Below are 19,400 nucleotides of genomic sequence, written 5' to 3' on the forward strand. Positions count from 1 at the left end.
GTATCGAATGAAACCATATCAGCGGTATTAAAATTCAATAAATGTGAGATATGTCAACAAAAAATAATTACTCCACTAACAAATGAAAAACATGTGTTAGTGGGTAATTATTTTTATACACATGTCTCTCATTTATTGGGTTTTAATATTGATAGTGTGATATCATTTCATACAAAATACTTTTTGCTAGAAATGACCTATTGATTGCCTACTTGCTTCAAATTCATTATTTTACTCATTAAGGCTTGGGCCTTCATGAAATATTAATGGGCTTCATGATTGATGTAGGTAGCACTATGTAACCAATGACTATTTATTTATTTATCATCATCATCATCATCATCATTATTATTATTATTTTGTGAAGGAAAGACCCAATGATTTTTTTTCTTTTTCTTTTTTTAGGAAAAAAAAAAAAAAACCCAATGACTTAATTAGCTTGAAATTGGCATTTATTCTCCAAGAACCACTTTTGTGTAAATATAGTCTTTATTGGAAAGCCCATACTATGAGAGATAAGAAATAGTGCTACTCTTATAAGCATTGATCCATTAAGGAGAAAAATATGAGTCTTGAGCCCAATTGTAATGGAAGAAAAACGTGAATTTTGAGCTCATCTTATGATGTCGAGAAAATACAAGCCATGATTTTTGTCTATGAAATATAAAAATGTGAGCCATAAGCCCAAACCATTAGGCATTATGAATTTTATGCAAAGCCCAATGAAATTTGGGCATTTCTGACTCTAAATGAACTTAGCCCAACACTTCATTCTTTTTTCTTAGCGAACTTAGCAAGATAGGTAAAAGAATTTCCACATCTCATCATTGCAAGATAGACAACTGAGGATAAAATAAAGATAGATAGTTAAGGACTCTCATAATTGCAAAAAGAAATATAGGCACCTATTGACAGAATAAGCACAGAAATAAAATAGAAAGTAGAAAGAAAGTAAGAAACAACAAAGCCTTATAATTGCAAGAAGACAGAATAAGAACAGAAAGAAAATAGAAAGTAGAAAGGAAAGAAGGAACGGCAAAGCCTTGTAATTGCAAGAAGATAGAATAAGAATAGAAAGAAGAAAGAAAGGAAGGAACGACAAAGCCTTATAATTGCAAGGAGACCGAATAAGAACAAAAATAAGATAGAAAGTAGAAAAGAAGGAAGGAACTACAAAGCCTTATATTATATATGTTCTATGAAATATAAAAATATGTGCCATAAGCCCAAACCATGAGGCATAAAGAATTTTATGCAAAGCCCAATACAATTTGGGCATTTCTGGCTTTAAATGAACTTAGCTCAATACTTCATTCTTTTTTGTTTTTTCTTTATAAAAAGGGGAAAACTTATGATACATGTGTAATAAACATTGTCCTTATAAAAAATACGAAGATGTGGCATGAGTTAACTAATGGGGTGGTGGCTGAACCAAAAAAAGAGACATCCACAATTGCATTGTTACAAAAGTTTATTGATAAGCTTATCTCCCACTTATTTGTCTTTCTTTTTTCTTTTTTTTTGGTAAAGCTCTCACTTATTTGTCATTCCCTCAATTAAGGTTCCCAAAAAAAAAGGTTTTAATTAGATATAGATGGTTTGTTTTTAAGAAAAGAAAATAGAGTACACATGGTTGAGACTGATTTTCATTTTTCTTCTCAAATTTGAGAGGGATCATGAACAAAGAGACTACTAGCTTCTGGTGTATACAAGCTTGATTAACTTATTACCCCTGGGTTATTGTTAAATCTTTGCTTTTAAGAATCTTTGCACCGAAAACAAGTGTGCATAATTGCTTGGACTGAAATGGAAGTTATTACATCTTAAAGTTTGCACCCAAAAAAAAATTCATCTTAAGTTGCAAAAAAGACGTACAATGCAAGATAAAAGAAAAAGATAAACTTTTGCATGTTCTTCACAAAAATTGGAGTGGATAAAGGCAAGCAAAAGCAATGATGCAAGGTGAAACATTTGTTTTATTTCTTTTCTCTTTCTTTTCTTTTTTTTCTTGCTCTGTAAAATTGTTTACACACATATACAAACAAATGAAATAATTTCAAAAAATTGAAAAAATTAGACATGTACACAAGCCAATTCTATAATCTTTACATCAATGGGTAACAATAAGTTAAGGTGATTTTCTGTATAAAAGGAAAAAAAAAAATTTAATAAAGAATGGGTATTTTTTTTTTTTTGGTTACTGACTGAGTAGACTTGGGTTAATAATCTTATGTGGTAAAAACAGGTGGTAGCAACATTGATCTCTTTCCCTTAACTTGTGTTCTTGTGTCAGGAAAATTGCCCCCATTATCTGTTAGATCCTCCACAGTACCATCTTGTGTCACATTCATAGGGTATGTTACCAAGTGCACACCTTCCATGTCTACCAAATCTTCACCAGTGTAAATCTTCCACATTTGGTCACCTATGGAACACATCTTCTGCACACATTCCAGACTTTGTGGCTCTTGAAACAGTTCCTGATCAGCACATTTAGTATGCTCATACCACAGTGACAGACGGTATGCATGAATATCGCCGCGACTCATTTTGTCTTTGTCACTTTTGAACTGGTAGCACCCTATAGCAATCTCAGTGTCACGTTGCCCATCCATGGATCGCTGGTTCACATTTGCTGATCCAATCAAAATGTACAGGTCGTCCACTGAAATATAAATAGCAACAATGGAGGAACAGGTTGTTAATATGTAAATCACTATTATGTTATCATATTCATTGTGGAAAGTAGAGGAAAACAAAATGGAGGGAAATGTAAAGTTTTTCTTCCTGCATTTAGTATTTTCTACTGGTGAAATCCATTTACTTAGAAAGTAATTCAAAGAAAACCAAAGCAAAACCTGCAAAAACCCATTAGGTCTATATCCTCACCCAACCCACAGGATAGTTATAGGTCTATATCCATCCAAATAGTCTCTACTCCTTTTTGTTTTTTGATTTTTTTTTTTTTTTGGCATGGTAAAAGAAGCGATAATCGACCTATATAAGTTATTGGCAACATGAAATATAATCTTTTGGGCAAAACTTAGGTATAGCAATGACGCTAGCTTAAATGCTATCTCTTAGGTTTTCTAATTAAATTCAACTATGTGGTTGTATTGACCAATGTAATACAAAATGTACTATCTTATCTCAAAGATAATTAAATTCAAACTATGTAGCTCATAGACCAATGCAGCAACATGATTAAATTTAATCGAGGAATATGAGATAAAACACCCAAGAAATTGTACCTAAGTTTTGTACCAATCATTAAGGTAAATTTTGACTAGGCCATTAGGGCAGTACTCCTCTAACAATAAAAATAAAATCAAAAGTAGAAGGAACTCTATTTAAGTGTAAATGAAGAATTGACACACATACCTATCATGAGCTTGGAGTGTACATAAACCATGAACCTCCTATTCTTTTGAGCATTCCAATATTGTGTTTCAGGGTGAGGAGACTCTGGAGGAATAACTTCCTCTTTACCCATCTCTTCTCTATTTGCTAGGCAGAAGAAATTCAAGTAGTCTTTAGGGTGCCCTGGCTCACCACTTTCTTGTATTGCTTCTCCTATCAACTTATACATCATTGACATTGTTCTTCTAGTCCAATGCAATATATCTTGAACTACATCACTCTCAATCACTCCTTCTGGCCACATTGGTATTAGTATATACACTGCAAACCTCTCCTTTGCTTTAATCTTGTTGACCACCTTGAGTGCTATCTCAATAGGAATCAAATTTCTGCAGCCACTATGTTGATCTTTCTCCCACAAATGGCACCCTCCAATAAAATACTGGTTCTCAATATAAATAAACCTCTCAGCTTTCCTTATTGCTTGTATGTAGGCTTCCTGGATGCTTTGCTCCACAGTAAAGTTTCTAAACATTTGGCTAGCTGACACATGGTCAATGGACCTAAATACTTGTACATTCCAATTCCTCCCAGAGGGAATGCTTGAATAACTTTGGCAGCTGAGATTTGACAAGGTACTAATGGGAACTAGTAAAGAAGGATCACATTGTTTACTCCATCGTTGCTCGAAATTGGTTAGTACATCCCAAGCAGCTTCACCCTTGATACAAGCATGAGCATCATGCCATGGCTGTCTTGGCCCCCCCTTCTCAAGGCTAGCTCCTGCAATACTTGTCTGATAAAAATCATGACAATGCGGTTCCATATTGAGATTGTGAAACAATGAATGTTGTTCTGTATCGTAGCGACCATCACAAAGATCTATTCCACCAACAAAACTCATAATTTCTCTATTGCTTGAATTTATTTGCGACTTAGTGTCTAAGGTTATGGTTTTCTGATGGTGAGAGAAGAGTGGGGCGGACATTGGGTGTAATCTTGGGCACAATCTGCATACTACTTTGGTGCCTTCAAAGTAGGCTGAGGCATATTCATCATGTGTTCTCATTATTCCTTCATTCTTGAAGAATGGGAAGGATGTTTCATCATCCCATAACATAATCCTTACAGCCACGCCTTCCTCTGCCTTCTGCTTCAACAAATCACCAAGCTTTACTCCTTTTGCATGTGGGATTTGAGTTTGAAAATCCCTAACCTATTCAAAAGCGTATCGGGATTGACAGAACATGAGACAAAAGTAAAAAGTTGATTCCCAGAACATGAGACAAAAGTGAATTTGGTAAATTTGTAATTAGTTTTCATGACTTACCAGCACCATATTGGGATTGACAGACCAGCCTGCAATGTAAATCAAGAGTTTTGCACCCTCAATGGCATTGTATACATCCTCCCATAATCTTCTTGGAGCACCACAAGAATAGAATGGAGGATGAAAAGTAGAGAGATGGTGAGTGTCTTGATAAAGTGTGACATGACAATTTGATCGTTGTGGAAATGTTGCATTCCTCAACCCCTGGAATTCTCCGTTACTTAGTATCTTTCTCCAGCTTGGTTCAAACACTGCTGGTTTAAACCATAACATGAATTGTAGCTTCAGTTCTGGATTTGGTGTTCCATTTTCCTTGAGGAGAGGAAATAGCCCATTAATCAAACTTGATTCATTAAGAATCTGATCAGCCTGGATGTTTATCTTTCCCAAGAAGCAAGACCATGCTGTTTTCATTGTGATGGTAATAGTTGAATTGGATGGATGAGCACAGAGAATTTGAAAGGTCTCATTCCAAACTCGGTCACGTTCATGGCTGGTCTCTGCTACCTTCATGTCATCTATCTCTATGGTTACATAGGCAGGCTTTCCTCTTACAAATATACACTGCAAAACATTTAGTAGACAGCATGATTCTCCTTGTAAGTCAGATAATAATAAATTACCACTAGTCCCAAAATCTTAAGCTATTAGGAAATATTTAATTAAATTTTTTAACCATTGTTCTAACAAATACAAAGATATTGCAAATGTTTTCAATGCTTAGTTAACAAGTAAAGGGTTATGCATATATTAATGAGACTTTGAAATTTAAATAAATTGTTGGAACTTAGCAAATTTCATTGTATTGTATACTTAACTTCTAGTACATACATTGAAAGGAGATAGCGGTGTATAAGGCGTGGCATAGAAGATGGTAGCTTCAAGTGTTCCATGGAGAAATTTGTGCTTTCTCTCCATTGCTCGAGCTTTCAAAACAACCCAGAGAGAGAGAGAGAGAGAGAGAGAGAGAGTTTAGATTTTTTTTTTTCAAGTGTGGCTTTGATTTGTTTGGACATGTAAGGGAATTGTGCTATGTTATTGGTCGCTTATAAAGGTAGATAATCTCGTTGTTGCATTTGAAGAAGCAACATAAACTTGGAATGCAATTTGAATGTATAAGCGGTTGGAAAAACTTGTAGTACTTTCCATCTCAATTCTTAGAAAGCACCTCCAAGTCTATCAAAGTATATACTTCAAGCAGAAGTTTCTTAAAGTGAAATTAGTCACATTTTTCCTTGCCCGAAGAATAAGACCAAGCACTTGTATAGCTATTAGCTATACACTTCACAATTTTTTGTTGCTGTGCTGGGTCAATTTGTTAGCTGACTTTTTCATTATCGTTTCATGTCTGACTAGATGACATTATCAAATTTTGACAACACATAAACAAATGTTAAGGATGTTGCATGGGTCAGACATTGTTAGAGTCAACTGGTTCGCATTTCATGAAGAAAATCGTAGAGGTAACAATCTTGTAGCAACTATTGTACCATAATGCCAAGTCACAAATTTTTATTAGCAATGATTGAAAATAGTTTTACTTCCTAACACGTATCTGATTAGACTAATTCCCACAGCTGACAAAGAAACCCTTTTGTTTTACTCAAACAACGCGGCTGGACTTAATTTTCAGTCATCAAAAGCTGGTTAAGAATAAGCCATGATTTATTGAAGACTAATTTGAAGCTTTTGAGTTTGTTACTTGGAGAAATTTTTTATTTATCAGTCACTTACGCAGCTACGCTACCTATTGATTTCCAGTGCCGAAAATCATATTCCTACATTTTTGTTTATAATATTCACGTATTTGGGTGATCATGGGCTATATTACATGTCCATATATATGCGAATCTATTTGTTTTATCCAAATCTTTGGTAAGATTAAGGAAGCTGTTTTTTTTTAATAGAAACAAAGTCAAGGAAGCTTTAGTGGTTTTATTGGTGACCATCATCTTAACAAGCATGTTTTTGTAATGAAATACCAAAGATTAGCCTATTTCGAAACCGTATTTGTTATCATCTCTCGGGATCATATACCACGTATATACCACTTCTGGGACCTTTGAGTGTTTTGTTTAAGGACTTTTTGGCTCTTAATGCAAGTAAAATCAATCAAGGCTAGTAAATTCCGCCCAATGATGAGTTTGACTATAAAATATTCTGAAAATTTTGGAGAGAAGCCCTTCAAATTTTTAATATATTTTTTTTTATTGAATGTGAATTTTGAAAATCTAACTATTGGATTACATATTCTTATTATATCATTTATATTTGCAAAATTTAAAAATTGTCAAAGATCAATAATTATGTTATCAATAAAATGTTTAAATTTCAAGTTTTTATAATTTAAATTTAGGGTTATGCTAACGAGTGTCTTTAGGACAATGATTAATAATCCATTTTAGGAAAGTTTTGACACCACTTTTATGAGAAATGAAAAAAGTTGTCAAAACATTTTTTTTTCTTTTCCTATAAAAACTTTCTTTAAATGGATTGTTAACCATTGCCTTAAGGGCATATGTTAGCATTTTCCTTAAATTTATGCATAAAAAATAAACTTATTGATCGAATAGTAAATAACACATAATTTGAACGAAATTATACATGAGTGTTAAGAATATAAAGAACATGCAATCGAATTGTTAGATTTTCAAAATTTGCATTCAATAAAAAAATATAAGAGGAGTTTGAATCATTTCTCTCCAAACTAATTTAGAGAGAAACCTTGTATTAAAAAATTTTAGAAAGAAACCTTGTCCATAATATATAGTGTTGGGTATAAATGTGTGGGTAAAATCTCACATTGGATAATAACGATTAACGAGAAGAGTGAATGGTTAATATAAAATAGTTGGGCCCAACTTCATAAGTTTAAACTTATGGGTTAAGCAATAATCATATATGTTATATTAATTACTCAATTAGAGGTTTCTCAAAGTGTTATCTCCACAACATGATAGCCTCCACAAGGTGTTATCTCCCCTACATATAAAATCATGCTGCTAAGGGGCTTCTAACCCAATTGGCACCTATCCCTCTCTAGTTTCTCCCCTAATGAGAAATATCAGAATTTTAATTAAGGGGACAAGATTAAAACAGAAGTAATTCTAAAAATACTAATTAATATACTTAAAAAGTATTAATTAATTAACAAATTAATTGATATGGAAAATATAATATAAATGTAACCTCCACAAAGTATGGTCTTTTAAGCCAATTGGAACTTATCCCTCCCAAGTCTCTCCCCTAATGGGAAAGTCTGACTTTTAATTTAAGGGGATAAGATGAAAATAAAAGGTTGAAAACAAAAGTAATTCTAAAAATACTAATTAATATACGTAAAAAGTATTTAATTAATTAAAAAATTAATTGATATAGAAAATATAACATAGATGTAAATAATAATTTATTTTTTCATGGAGTGAGTTAGAGTTGAGACTTGTTATAATCATTGTTACTTTTAAGTACTCCATACTCTAAAGTGACTAATTATATATTTCAACACAGAAAGAAACATAAATAAGAATAATAAATATATAGTCATTAATAAATGAAGTTAAAATATTAGTTTAAATGTAAGATAATTTTTTTTTTTTTTTAATTTGATAGATACAATAAGGGAGGAAAGATTTGAACCCGAGATATCTTGGAAATACTAGAAAGTACTAGTCAATTGAATTACAAGGTTCTTGACAAATGTAAGATATTCAAACAAGGAATCTGATTACGTAAAATATATAAACATTATTAGTAGAGAAATGATATGGCCACAATATTTTCACTACTCTTTCACAACAAATTCTATGTGGCAAGTTGTTATTGGTGAGACAAAAAAGTAATTTTAATGATATATTCAAATTATAACCAATAACAACTAACCACCTATTATTTGTTATGAAAGTGTTATTGAAATATTGTGGATGTAGCACCTCTTTTATCGGTATAATCCCCCTCCCAACCAAAAAATACATGGTTCTATAATGATGCTCCAAATATACTATGACATTATTAGGCTAGCCCAACAAAGTCCATCGCTTTTCACATTAGAGTGGCCTTCATTTGTAGGTCTTATACATGACTTCTAGTCTTTCACCCTCATGTGAAAGGGAGCAAAAGCCAATCGGGTGCAGCTTTATATATGGAACCTTTTAAACCAATCTAATTAATTGTTAGCATAATAAAAAATGATTCAAAGTGAAAACAGTATTGAAGCTTCGTGGAAAGAATTGAACTCCAAATCTTTGGCACAGCAAATGAGTCAGCACCTTCAATTTGTGGTTTGTGTTGGATTAGAAATTTAGAATCACACGCATTGGAGAAAAAACCACATTCTGTGGCTCTGTGTTGGTCTAGACTCTAGAATCACACGCTATGGAGAAAGAACACCAATTTTAGTGTAGGGACTTGGTGGAAAAAACAAATGTGGTGGAGAAAAAATACACTGAATGAATAATTCAACACCCAATTATAGCTATCAAAACAAAGTTTTTTTCTAGGTTACTCCTACAAAAACAAAAGGACTAGATCATGTTATGAGGAAATTTTAGAAATGTTAAGAAGAAATCGAACCCAAATATTGTCATGTTAAAGAGCTTGGGACTTGTCTGCCACATTTTGAGTTGGGCTTTTCTTTGGGCCCATATGATTGCACAGCAAAGGGAAGGGTCCACCAACAAAAATGGTTTCTGCTAAAGTGCTAATCAAAACTCCAAACCATCCAACAATGGCCCTTATCTTTTTCATTCTTCTTTTCTAGGGAAATGGAATCTAAGCTGTCTCGGAACAAATGAAAGCAACAAAACAAAGCCCTTTCTTTGCTTTTTTATGTAATAGTAGTAGAATCCCATATTAGTATAATTAATTTTTGAATATAATAGTTAAAATAAAAAATAAAAACCGTTTGAGTCTAACTAGACTCATAACAACTTGATAGTCTATCCATATTTTACATTATAACTTACCTTTTACACTCAAAATCATATAATAAAAAGGAAAATCATTGTAGGCAAAATTTTATATCATGAATATATTTTTTTTTCTTTTCCCGTTATAAACATTCCATATTAGTCATTTCCAAGTTCCAACCACCAAGAGTTGTGACCTAATGATTAGGATCTTGACATAAGATAGGTCTTGAGTTCGAACCTTCAAATATGACAATATGACACTGATTCAATTTTAATACTATGTATTTCCTCCTAACATTTGCAATACTAGTCTATACTATTTATAAGAGGATTCTCATCTTTAGATTGAACTTTTATGTGGTTCAAAAATACCCATAAACCTTACATTTAAGGGAAAAAACTTGAGGATGGTAAAAATATATCTCCAACTCCACTTAAAATGCCTACAAAATAGGACATTTTCTTACTAATCCATATCTTTAAAACAAACTTATCCAAAATTTATTCCAAAAAAAAGACCTCATTGCACAAGCAAAACGTGTGTAATGAAGCTAGTATTTTATGTGGGTTTAAGATCCAGTTATGGTTCAACTCACATGAGGGAGTGTTTACGAGTTATGATCCCATATCACCATTTCAACCCCTCAAACATCAATTCTAAAATAACTAAGCTACTATGATTATGCTCTAACAGAGTAATCATTTAGAATAAAATTTCTATATTCTACTTTAAATTTTATTTATTATGATATGTTACATGCCTGGTTTTTTTTTTTTTTTTTTCTTTTTCTATTTTAGACTTTAGTTATTTTATAAAAAAAAGTAAAAGGAAAAATATGTAACAAGTTGTGAATATAGTATAAAGTAGTATACAAAAAGTAAGATAAAAAATTTATACTCGGATCTCAAATATAAACTTTAAGAAATGAAAAACTAGGCATAAAACAATAATCACTCATATAACTTCCACGTGTTATGGAATGAAGAAGCTTCACATCATCTATTAGATTGTGGCACTTTCAAAATTCGAATTGACTTGATGATTTTTTTTTTTTTTTTGAAACCGACTTGATGATTTAGATAGAAAGTGCTTCTTCAAGCAAATGGTTACTATTCTGCTTTCGTGGCAATCTCTTATCGGTCAGATTTACCAACCCATTTCTCTTAATTCACTATCTTCCTGCCACGTTTGCATATAAAATAAATCTTTTCCCGATTTTAAAATCAACGAAACATTTTAATTAAGATTTCTTTGCTTGTAAAGGTTTCCACAGTATTTTTCTCGTAGCTTCCAACATGCCACGTGGGCAATCAAGCCGGTTCTCGTTGGAACCTTGCCGTCGTTTTATCATTGCCGTCCCTACAACGCTTTAGTGTGGTCTTGTCCACATAAGAGTCCAACCCATTCCGTGTTGGAAGATTAGTTTGAAAATGTTGGGTCCTTGTACAACTACCATAATTTTAAGAAATTAAGAAAGAGGCATCAACATGTGGGTACACTTGATCACATTCCATGTACCTCATCAATCTCAATCATTCATTTGCCACATTTAAATTATCACTTGGAGAGAAATTATTAGATCCACCAGAAGACTGCTGACGTGGTTATTCTTGACCTTTCAATCAATAAAATGTTGTTATTTATGCAAATGTGATATCATTTGGTAATTTTTATTATTTATTATATGTGCTGATTATGAAGCTCACGCATACATTTATATAGATGACATTATTTCATTGGTCAGAGAGGACCATATTAGCAGTCCTTTCAGTGTAAATAATAATTTCTTCTTCTTTTGGGCATCTAAATTGTGACATGACAATTGCAGTTATCAATTAAAAAATCCTCCATGATCTATAAGATTTTAATTTAGTAACTGATATTTATTAAGTCAAGAATTCAATTAAAATCTCCTATTAAAAAGGAAAAATAATGTAGTTAAATCCAAATTTAGAGTAAACTTGTCTTTTTTTGGTAAATGTAAACTTATCTTTTAAATTAAGACTTTTAGAGTGAAATTTAGAAGCAAATCTAATTGCTTAGAGTGAATTAAGATTAGTTTGTTTAGCCTTCTAATTCAAGACTTGTATGGTAAAAATAGAAGCAATCATAAAAATTCAAGTTAAGAAATAAAAAAATAAAAAAATAAAAATTGATGAGCTTCATTTCATTGAATTGTTATATAATTTAGGGAAAATTGCCCCTGAAACACAATAATATAGTGCTCCTTCATTTCACATTTTTGGTAAATCTTATCACAAATTTATTGGTGGAATTTATTATTAATATAAGAGAATAGATCTCTACATTACTGTGATTCGAGAACTCCTAATAATTACTCATCTCAATCATTATTCAGTCCAATAACAAGTATATATATATTTAAAATTTACTTTTACTATTTGTCCTAAGTTTATTGGATTGATTCCGTAATTCGAACAATGTTTTGACAATAGATCGCTCATCTTTCTATATTTTCCTAATCTCCTTTTTTTGGTTTGTGGAGCCCAAAATCTCTTTAAGTTACAAATTAATTACATATTGATTGATTACAATTATCCTCCCAATTTGATTTCAAGTCCATCAATTATACAATTCATATATTCCCCTCCATGCATAGTAAAATCTAATAATGGAATTGACAATCATACTTTTTCATCCTCATCAAACTTGTCCTACATTACTTGATCATTTACCCGTTGTCCTAACCCAATTTGGGGTTTAATCATAATTGATATTCCCTTCTATTTTTTTTTGCTTGTTGGGTATATCATAATTGACACCCAACCAAAATTTCACAAACACCCCCCATCACACAACATCACACGCACACCCCACGGCCCCTACACTTCAAACAATGCACCTCACACCCATCTTATTATAAACCCCAATACACCCTCTCTATTTTATTACTCTCTCCACGTTTCAGGTTCCCCTTTCACAATCCCCATTATAACCTTCATTCTCTCTCCAACTCTTCAAACTCTCTTACCTAAAAGTCTCAAACCCTCAAAACTCACCAAAACAAAACCAAAAACATAAACAAAAAGCAAAGTACAACATGACCACCTATGGTACTATACCAGCTTCATCACCAGCACAAGCCAACCTTGAATACATCTCACGGGCAAAAGAGAGAATCAAGTCAGGCCTTGGCACTCGTAGACCATGGAAGCTCATGTTCCATTTCTACAGTTTTGGCTTTCCTTCAAACTTTGGCGATGCAGTCTCAAGGATAAAAACAAACGTGGGGTATTTTCGCATGAACTATGCCATCGTAGCGCTTCTAATTCTTTTCCTCAGCCTTCTATGGCACCCCGTATCGCTCATAGTGTTTATAGTAATGATGGCAGCGTGGTTTTTCTTGTACTTCTTGCGTGATGAGCCACTCATGGTTTTTGGCCGCGTGATTGACGATAGGGTGGTGATGATTGTGTTGGCTGTGTTGACCGTGGTGTTCTTGTTGTTGACAAAGGCCACGTTGAACATCTTGGTGGCGCTGTTGATTGGGGCGGTGTTGGTGGTGGTGCACGCCGCAGTGAGAAGGACTGATGATTTGTTCTCGGATGAAGAAGCTTCTGGGTTGATGACTGGTACTAGCTCTGGTGGTGGTGTTGTTGGTTCTGGATCTAGTTCTTAATTAATCAAAATTTGTGTATGTTGCCATGAATTTTTGATTTGTTTTGTTTTGTTTTGGGTTTTGTAATTCTCCCCCACCCCCCAATTTGGTGATTTAGTACAGAGGAAATGAGATTTGTTTCTTTGGTTTCTTTTTCAATTTTGGGGTTTTGCTCTATTTGGCATCTGGGTTTTTCGTATGGGATAAAACTTAGAATCTTAGATTCATTTCTTAGTTGCTAATCAAATACAACTATCTATTTACATTGGTCAATAGTTACATAGTTGAATTTAATTACACTTGAATAAAATATGTACAACACATAAGATACTATTCTTAAATTTTGAGAGATCGTTTTCGGATTACAGCTAAAAGAATATATACTGCTTATAAAAAATTGACCTAAATTTTGTCGTTTGTTTATTCAGATCTTTGTTTGGTTATGGTTGTGTTTGTGTTATTGTTAATATCGTTGGTCATTGTCCTACTTTGATGGTGGGAGCTTTAAGGGTTCTTCGGCCCCTTGGTGGTCCAAATCTTTCCGACATTGTTTTGGGGACCCTAAAGGGCTCCATTTGCAAACATGTTCGTTTTTACAGCAAAAACAAGGGCAGTGTTATCCGCAGGAAAATCAGAAAATCGAGACAATCTCAACGTGCAAGATGCGAGATTGAAGGTGCCTTTACAGAAGAATGTGGTTGTGAATGATGAAATTTTGTCAAGTGGAATGGCCCAAAAATCATGTGACTGCTTTTAATGCTCATATTCTCAACCAAACCAAGATCTTTCGCGCCAAATATGACCTGGAATTACTACTCTTTAATTCAATTTTTGCGCATTGAACTTTGAAATTTCTTACAAGGTTTTTGTAATTGGTTACTTTTGTGTCATTGTATCATTGGTTATATTCTTTTCTTGTGAGCTTTTGAGGCCTCAGCTGCTGGTGGTTCAAAATCATTGTGAGTGACATTGATTCGGGCCCGCCAAGGGGCAATATCATCAACAGGAAGTCTGGAAATTATATCATGAGTTGTGAGGTTGGTCTAATTATTTGATTTAAGTTGTAAATCTTTTGATAAACAGAGACTAACACGCACACACACACAGAGGGATTGAGAACCTAAGCTTAAGAACACACAACTCACAACATACAAAAGTTGGTAACACTTGAATTAACTTTTAAATCTAATATATAAAAATTTGGATCTTCATCAAGTTATATCTTAATTTCCTTCTAAATAAACAAAAAAAAAAAAAAAAAACCCTTCAAACTTTTTATGTATCTTTTTGGACAAAATTTAGATACAACCGTACAGTATCTTAGGTATTATTTTTTAGATTCTTTTCTTAAAATTCAGTCATGTGGCTACTTAACTAAAAACACTCTCTATCCCATGAGAAAAAGGTTATACAGCTGAATTTTAAGAGAATAACCTAAGTAATAGCACTTAAAATACTATACCTAACTTTAAAAAAAAAAAATTATATACCTTAAAAATATTGAATTTTAAATTAGAACAAAATTTAGCTACAAAACTGATTATAACTTAAGGCTACAACCATACTCAATAAAATAAACATTATTACATAATTTGAAAATCTAACTGTTGAATTGCATGATTTTTACGCTCTTAATACACATGTCAAATTTTGTGTCAATCGGATATTATTTATTATATGATCTATAAGCTTATATATTATACATAATTTTAAACTGCAAAAAATTGCAATTTAAACAATTTATTGATGACATAACTATTAATATTAAATTTTCTAGATATTTTGCAAGCATGAAGGATATAAGAAGAAGATGTAATCCAATGGTAGGTTTGTCAAAATTTACCTCCAATAAAAAGATACTAAGTAAGGTTGTAGTCTTAGGCTACAACCAATTTTGTAGCTAAACTCTGTCCTTTAAATTAATACAGGTCTTTGACCACCCTAAAAAAAAAAAAAAAAAAAAAAAAAAAAGAGAGAGAGAGAACCTTGAACACCCTAAATAACAATTTGAGCCCATTAAAACTAAAATTCAACGCCTCCAAAATTTTGGTCCAATGAATGTTGAACCAAAAATTTGCGTACAAAATTTGCGAAAAATGCTATGTTCACAACATTTTCGTAACAAATCCTATGTAGCAAGTTGTTACTGGTGGACAAAAAAATAATTTCAATGGTAAGTTCAAATTAAAACCAATAAAAACTTATCACCTAGTCTTTGTTGTGAAAGTGTTGCAAAAATATTGTGAATGTAACACTTCTCAAAAATTTTCCAAACAAACAAATTAGTCTAAAAGCTCCAATCAAACGTTTAATTATGTTTTCAAATGGTATATTTTAAAATCGCTATTTTTTTAATTTAAAAAATGCACACTTTTCAAATAGCTAGTCTGTTAATGTTTATTTTAGTCTTTAATTGAATTTGTTGGATTTATGTGCATGATACATTTTTTTCAAAAAGATAATTTGGATATATTATTATTTAATTAGGCAATATATTAGTAATTGAATGAAAGATCTGTAGCTTAATAATTATTTGGTTGTGTACATTGAGAAATATGTACCTAATAACATTAATATTGAAGCTATCATATCACATAACGATTTCAAAATACGAAAACTTGTGAAAGAAAATTTGAAAACTTTATATATTTGCAAGTTTTTTTTTTTTTTGTACGATGTTAATATATTCAAGTTTTATTTTTATTAAAAAAATTAATTTAAGTTTTTTTAATGACTACACTCCCTAAAAAAATTCATTGAGCCACCACTGTTCTACCCTATCTTTTTATTGAGTATGAATTTTGAAAATTAATTACATGTTTTTCATATTCTTAACATGCATGTCAAATTCATTCAAATCAAATGTTTACTATTTGATCAACAAACTTATTTTTTATGCATAATTTTAGACCATATAAACTTGAAACTATACATTTGATTGATGACATAGCAATTGATCTTTGATCTTTTTAAGATTTTGCAAGCATGAAAGATATAATAAGAATATGCAATCTAATAATTAAATTTTCAAAATTTACATCAAATAAAAAGATACAAGGGGAGTTTAAAGTGTTTTTGGAGAGACATTTTCCCCTGTTCAAAATGTAGGTCTATATCAGGGGTTTATGCAGTGCACTGTTTCTCAAAATGTAGTTTTTTGAAGGGCAGATATATAGATTCATTTATGGACTTTATAGGATTAGTTAGAAACTGCTGTTTTTAATTCAATGACCAATATATAGCGTATGACAGGAATCTTTAATGATTATCCTCAACCAAAGACCACCCCTGGATGTTCTAACAGAGACCACTTGTGATAACAAAGACCACTTGTGAGTTTCCCCATTACACGGTTTGCTGCTGCTGCTCCTACTTTTCAGCCTATTAAATTTGATGAAAATATTGAGTTGAGTGATGATATGCTACCATGCATGGCTACGTATATGGGTACAGGTACGGATACGGATACGATACGGCAACACAAGTAATTTTTGAAAAGTTATAACATGATATCGTATATTGAACACCGTTACAACACTAGTACGGAACCTCAAATGAAGTGTCTGTGCATCCTAGATGATATGTATAGCTTGATGATAATCACTAGCGGCTTCACATGCAAGTTAAGGTGGTCACCTGACTTATAAAAAAATATGTATATATAGTTGCTAAAAAGATATTATATGCTAAACTAACCTATTGTAATCACTCTAATAAAAAATGTTGAACACTCTGACTTGAGAATTACAAAAATTTGGGTTTAACAAAAATAAAAGTAATGTTACATTCACAACATTTTTACAATAATTTCACAATAAATTCAATATAGTAAGCTGTTACTAATTCTAATTTGACTCAAATACCAATATTATTTTTTTATCCACCGATAACGGTTTTTTGCATAAGATTTATTATAAAATGTTGTGGACGTAGTATTATTCCAAAATTAATTCTGCCCCCCAAACATAATCCTTAATCCCTTTTATAAATTTTTTTTTAAAAAAAATCTTAAATAATAACAATAAATATTAGCTCAAATAACAACAAACATAAACCAAACAAAAACAAGACAAGACCAAACAACAACAAGTGAACAAATTGTTCAACAGAAATCCTATTATAAAATAAAAAGATAAAAGTCGCTAATCATTTAAATGTGTAGATTGTTCAACCTCTTTAATAAAATAATCTCTAATTTTATTTTTCCTTAAAAAATGGTACTAAGAAAATATTGTGGTTGTGAGTTCTTTTTACAGTAACAACAGTTATACTCTTTTTGACTTTGTAATCGCAAAAATTTTGCTCTCTTTAGTGACTTGATTCGCAATTGTAGCAAATATTAAAGTTATCGCTTTATTAGATTTTGTATAATTTAAATTTCTTAGTGACCACCTTAAAAAAAAAATTCCTAAAGCCATCACTAATGATAATGTTGTCGACGGGTTATTTAAAAATAGTGATCTAGATCACGTTAAATTGCAATTAAAGGCATGGATGATGTGAGTATAGTATGGAATATATATGAGACGGATAGAACAAGGAATTGAAAGAGATATAAGGGATTACGAAAAAGTAGCTTTCCAGGAATTGGCTGTCAAGCTTAGCAAAGAAGTTGTGTAGCTTTGCCGACACTCAATCTCATGTTCACTATTTCATGGCCTCCTAACCCTCTTCGATAGAGCCCAAATATATACTACCATCGTTGCATTAGTGTCTCGAAGGTAGCTAGTATATTGAGGACAATCAGATATAATTTCCATGTTCCGAAGTGAGGAGGTTGTTCCTGCAATTAGGCATGTCTAACCAAACCTTCATAGTGAACAGTTTGCTCAAGCGATCTCTTACCCTTTAGTTGTTGTTATGTTGCATTATTTTGTATTTTCTTTTGTTTGTTTAATTTCTAAAATAATTTCTTTACACCAAGGGAATGTCATGTTGGTGAGAAAAAAAAATTATAAGAAAAGAAAAAATATAATTAAGTTAAAAAAAAAAAAAAACAAAAAACAAAGGGCTTTGCTTCTCTTTCTTATTCCTCACTCATAATAGTTTCGAAAAGAGAGTTTAGATTGTATTTGGTTGGGTGGTTGCCCCTTTCTAAACCCAATGATTTCATCAACTTGCCCTTCAAATCAACCACTTGTCACTTTTCTTCTAAACCCAAAACCCAAAAGAAAAAGAAGAGAATATCTCATAATTATACTTAAGGTCTGTTTGGAAACAGTTTATTTAACTAAAACTAAAAATTTATTATTGAAAGTATAGTAAAAAAAAGATTAAAAAATAACTAAATAGTACAATAGAACCCATGAATAGTATCAAAAAATACAAAAAAACTCATGAATAGTAGCAAAAATAAGCTAAAAACTCTAATAAGCTGTGAATTTCATCACTTCCTAAACATACTCTTAATATAACAAGTAAAAACCACCTTTTGGCCATTTTAAACCACACACACAAGCCGGAACAATGTTTTTGAAATTATTAAAAGAAAGAACCTCAAAAGGACCATAAATACAAAAGTGATGTAAAATCTAAGGGCTTATTAAATCGAAATAAAGTCACTCTAAGACATATCATCTTAACCAAACTAGGAATAGTAATTACATATTCATTTCTTTCGCATAAAATTGAATCTCACTAATTAATTATGAAATTGATCACGATAAAACTAACCATTCATGTGAAAAGGAAGAATACACACATTTATAGTAACTAATAAGTTGCCTGTGTGATGCACGGATAATGTTGTAATAATGTTTTATGTAAATTTTTTTTTTTGGAAAATATAATACATATATTATAGTATATTTATTTTAAAACTTTGTTAGTAATGAATTCATCATAAAAAGTAACAATTATAAATTACACACATATATCTATTATAATTATTTTCTTCAATTAATGAGCAATAATTAAAACAACTTTGGAGTAATATTGTATAATAAAAGTTGATAAAAGCATATTAATTCATTCTCTATTATTGATTTTTATTATGTGATGTAATAAAAAACTTCATTAAGAAATCCTTTTTTTTTTTGTTGTTGTTTCTTCAATGCTTTGTTATTGCAGTATGGTGATGCTTGTTATCATCATTAGTTTCTCCATCTTCAACTTTTGAAGTTTAGTCCGTCCATACTTGTTTAATTTTTGAGCTTTCATCACTTTTCTTTTTGTTGCATCATT

At 31.6% G+C, this 19,400-nt stretch overlaps 2 protein-coding genes across 2 annotated transcripts; one reads left to right on the forward strand and one right to left on the reverse strand.

The window, feature by feature from the left end:
- Positions 1-1,952: 1,952 nt before the first annotated feature.
- LOC126725177 (phospholipase D alpha 4) lies at positions 1,953-5,704 on the reverse strand. The gene is made up of 4 exons (XM_050429717.1): positions 5,522-5,704; positions 4,691-5,254; positions 3,382-4,576; positions 1,953-2,665 (listed from the first exon to the last, which is right to left on the reverse strand). The coding sequence occupies exons 1-4, from the start codon at positions 5,606-5,608 to the stop codon at positions 2,229-2,231; spliced, it is 2,283 nt and encodes a 760-aa protein (XP_050285674.1). The 5' UTR covers positions 5,609-5,704; the 3' UTR covers positions 1,953-2,228.
- Positions 5,705-12,499: 6,795 nt separating this feature from the next.
- LOC126725178 (PRA1 family protein F2) lies at positions 12,500-13,376 on the forward strand. The gene has a single exon (XM_050429718.1). It carries the CDS (start codon positions 12,660-12,662, stop codon positions 13,236-13,238), a length of 579 nt encoding a protein of 192 aa, XP_050285675.1. The 5' UTR covers positions 12,500-12,659; the 3' UTR covers positions 13,239-13,376.
- The last annotated feature ends 6,024 nt before the right edge of the window (positions 13,377-19,400 follow it).

The sequence above is a fragment of the Quercus robur genome, chromosome 5 (genome assembly GCF_932294415.1).
Source record: "Quercus robur chromosome 5, dhQueRobu3.1, whole genome shotgun sequence".
Classification (NCBI taxonomy): domain Eukaryota; kingdom Viridiplantae; phylum Streptophyta; class Magnoliopsida; order Fagales; family Fagaceae; genus Quercus; species Quercus robur.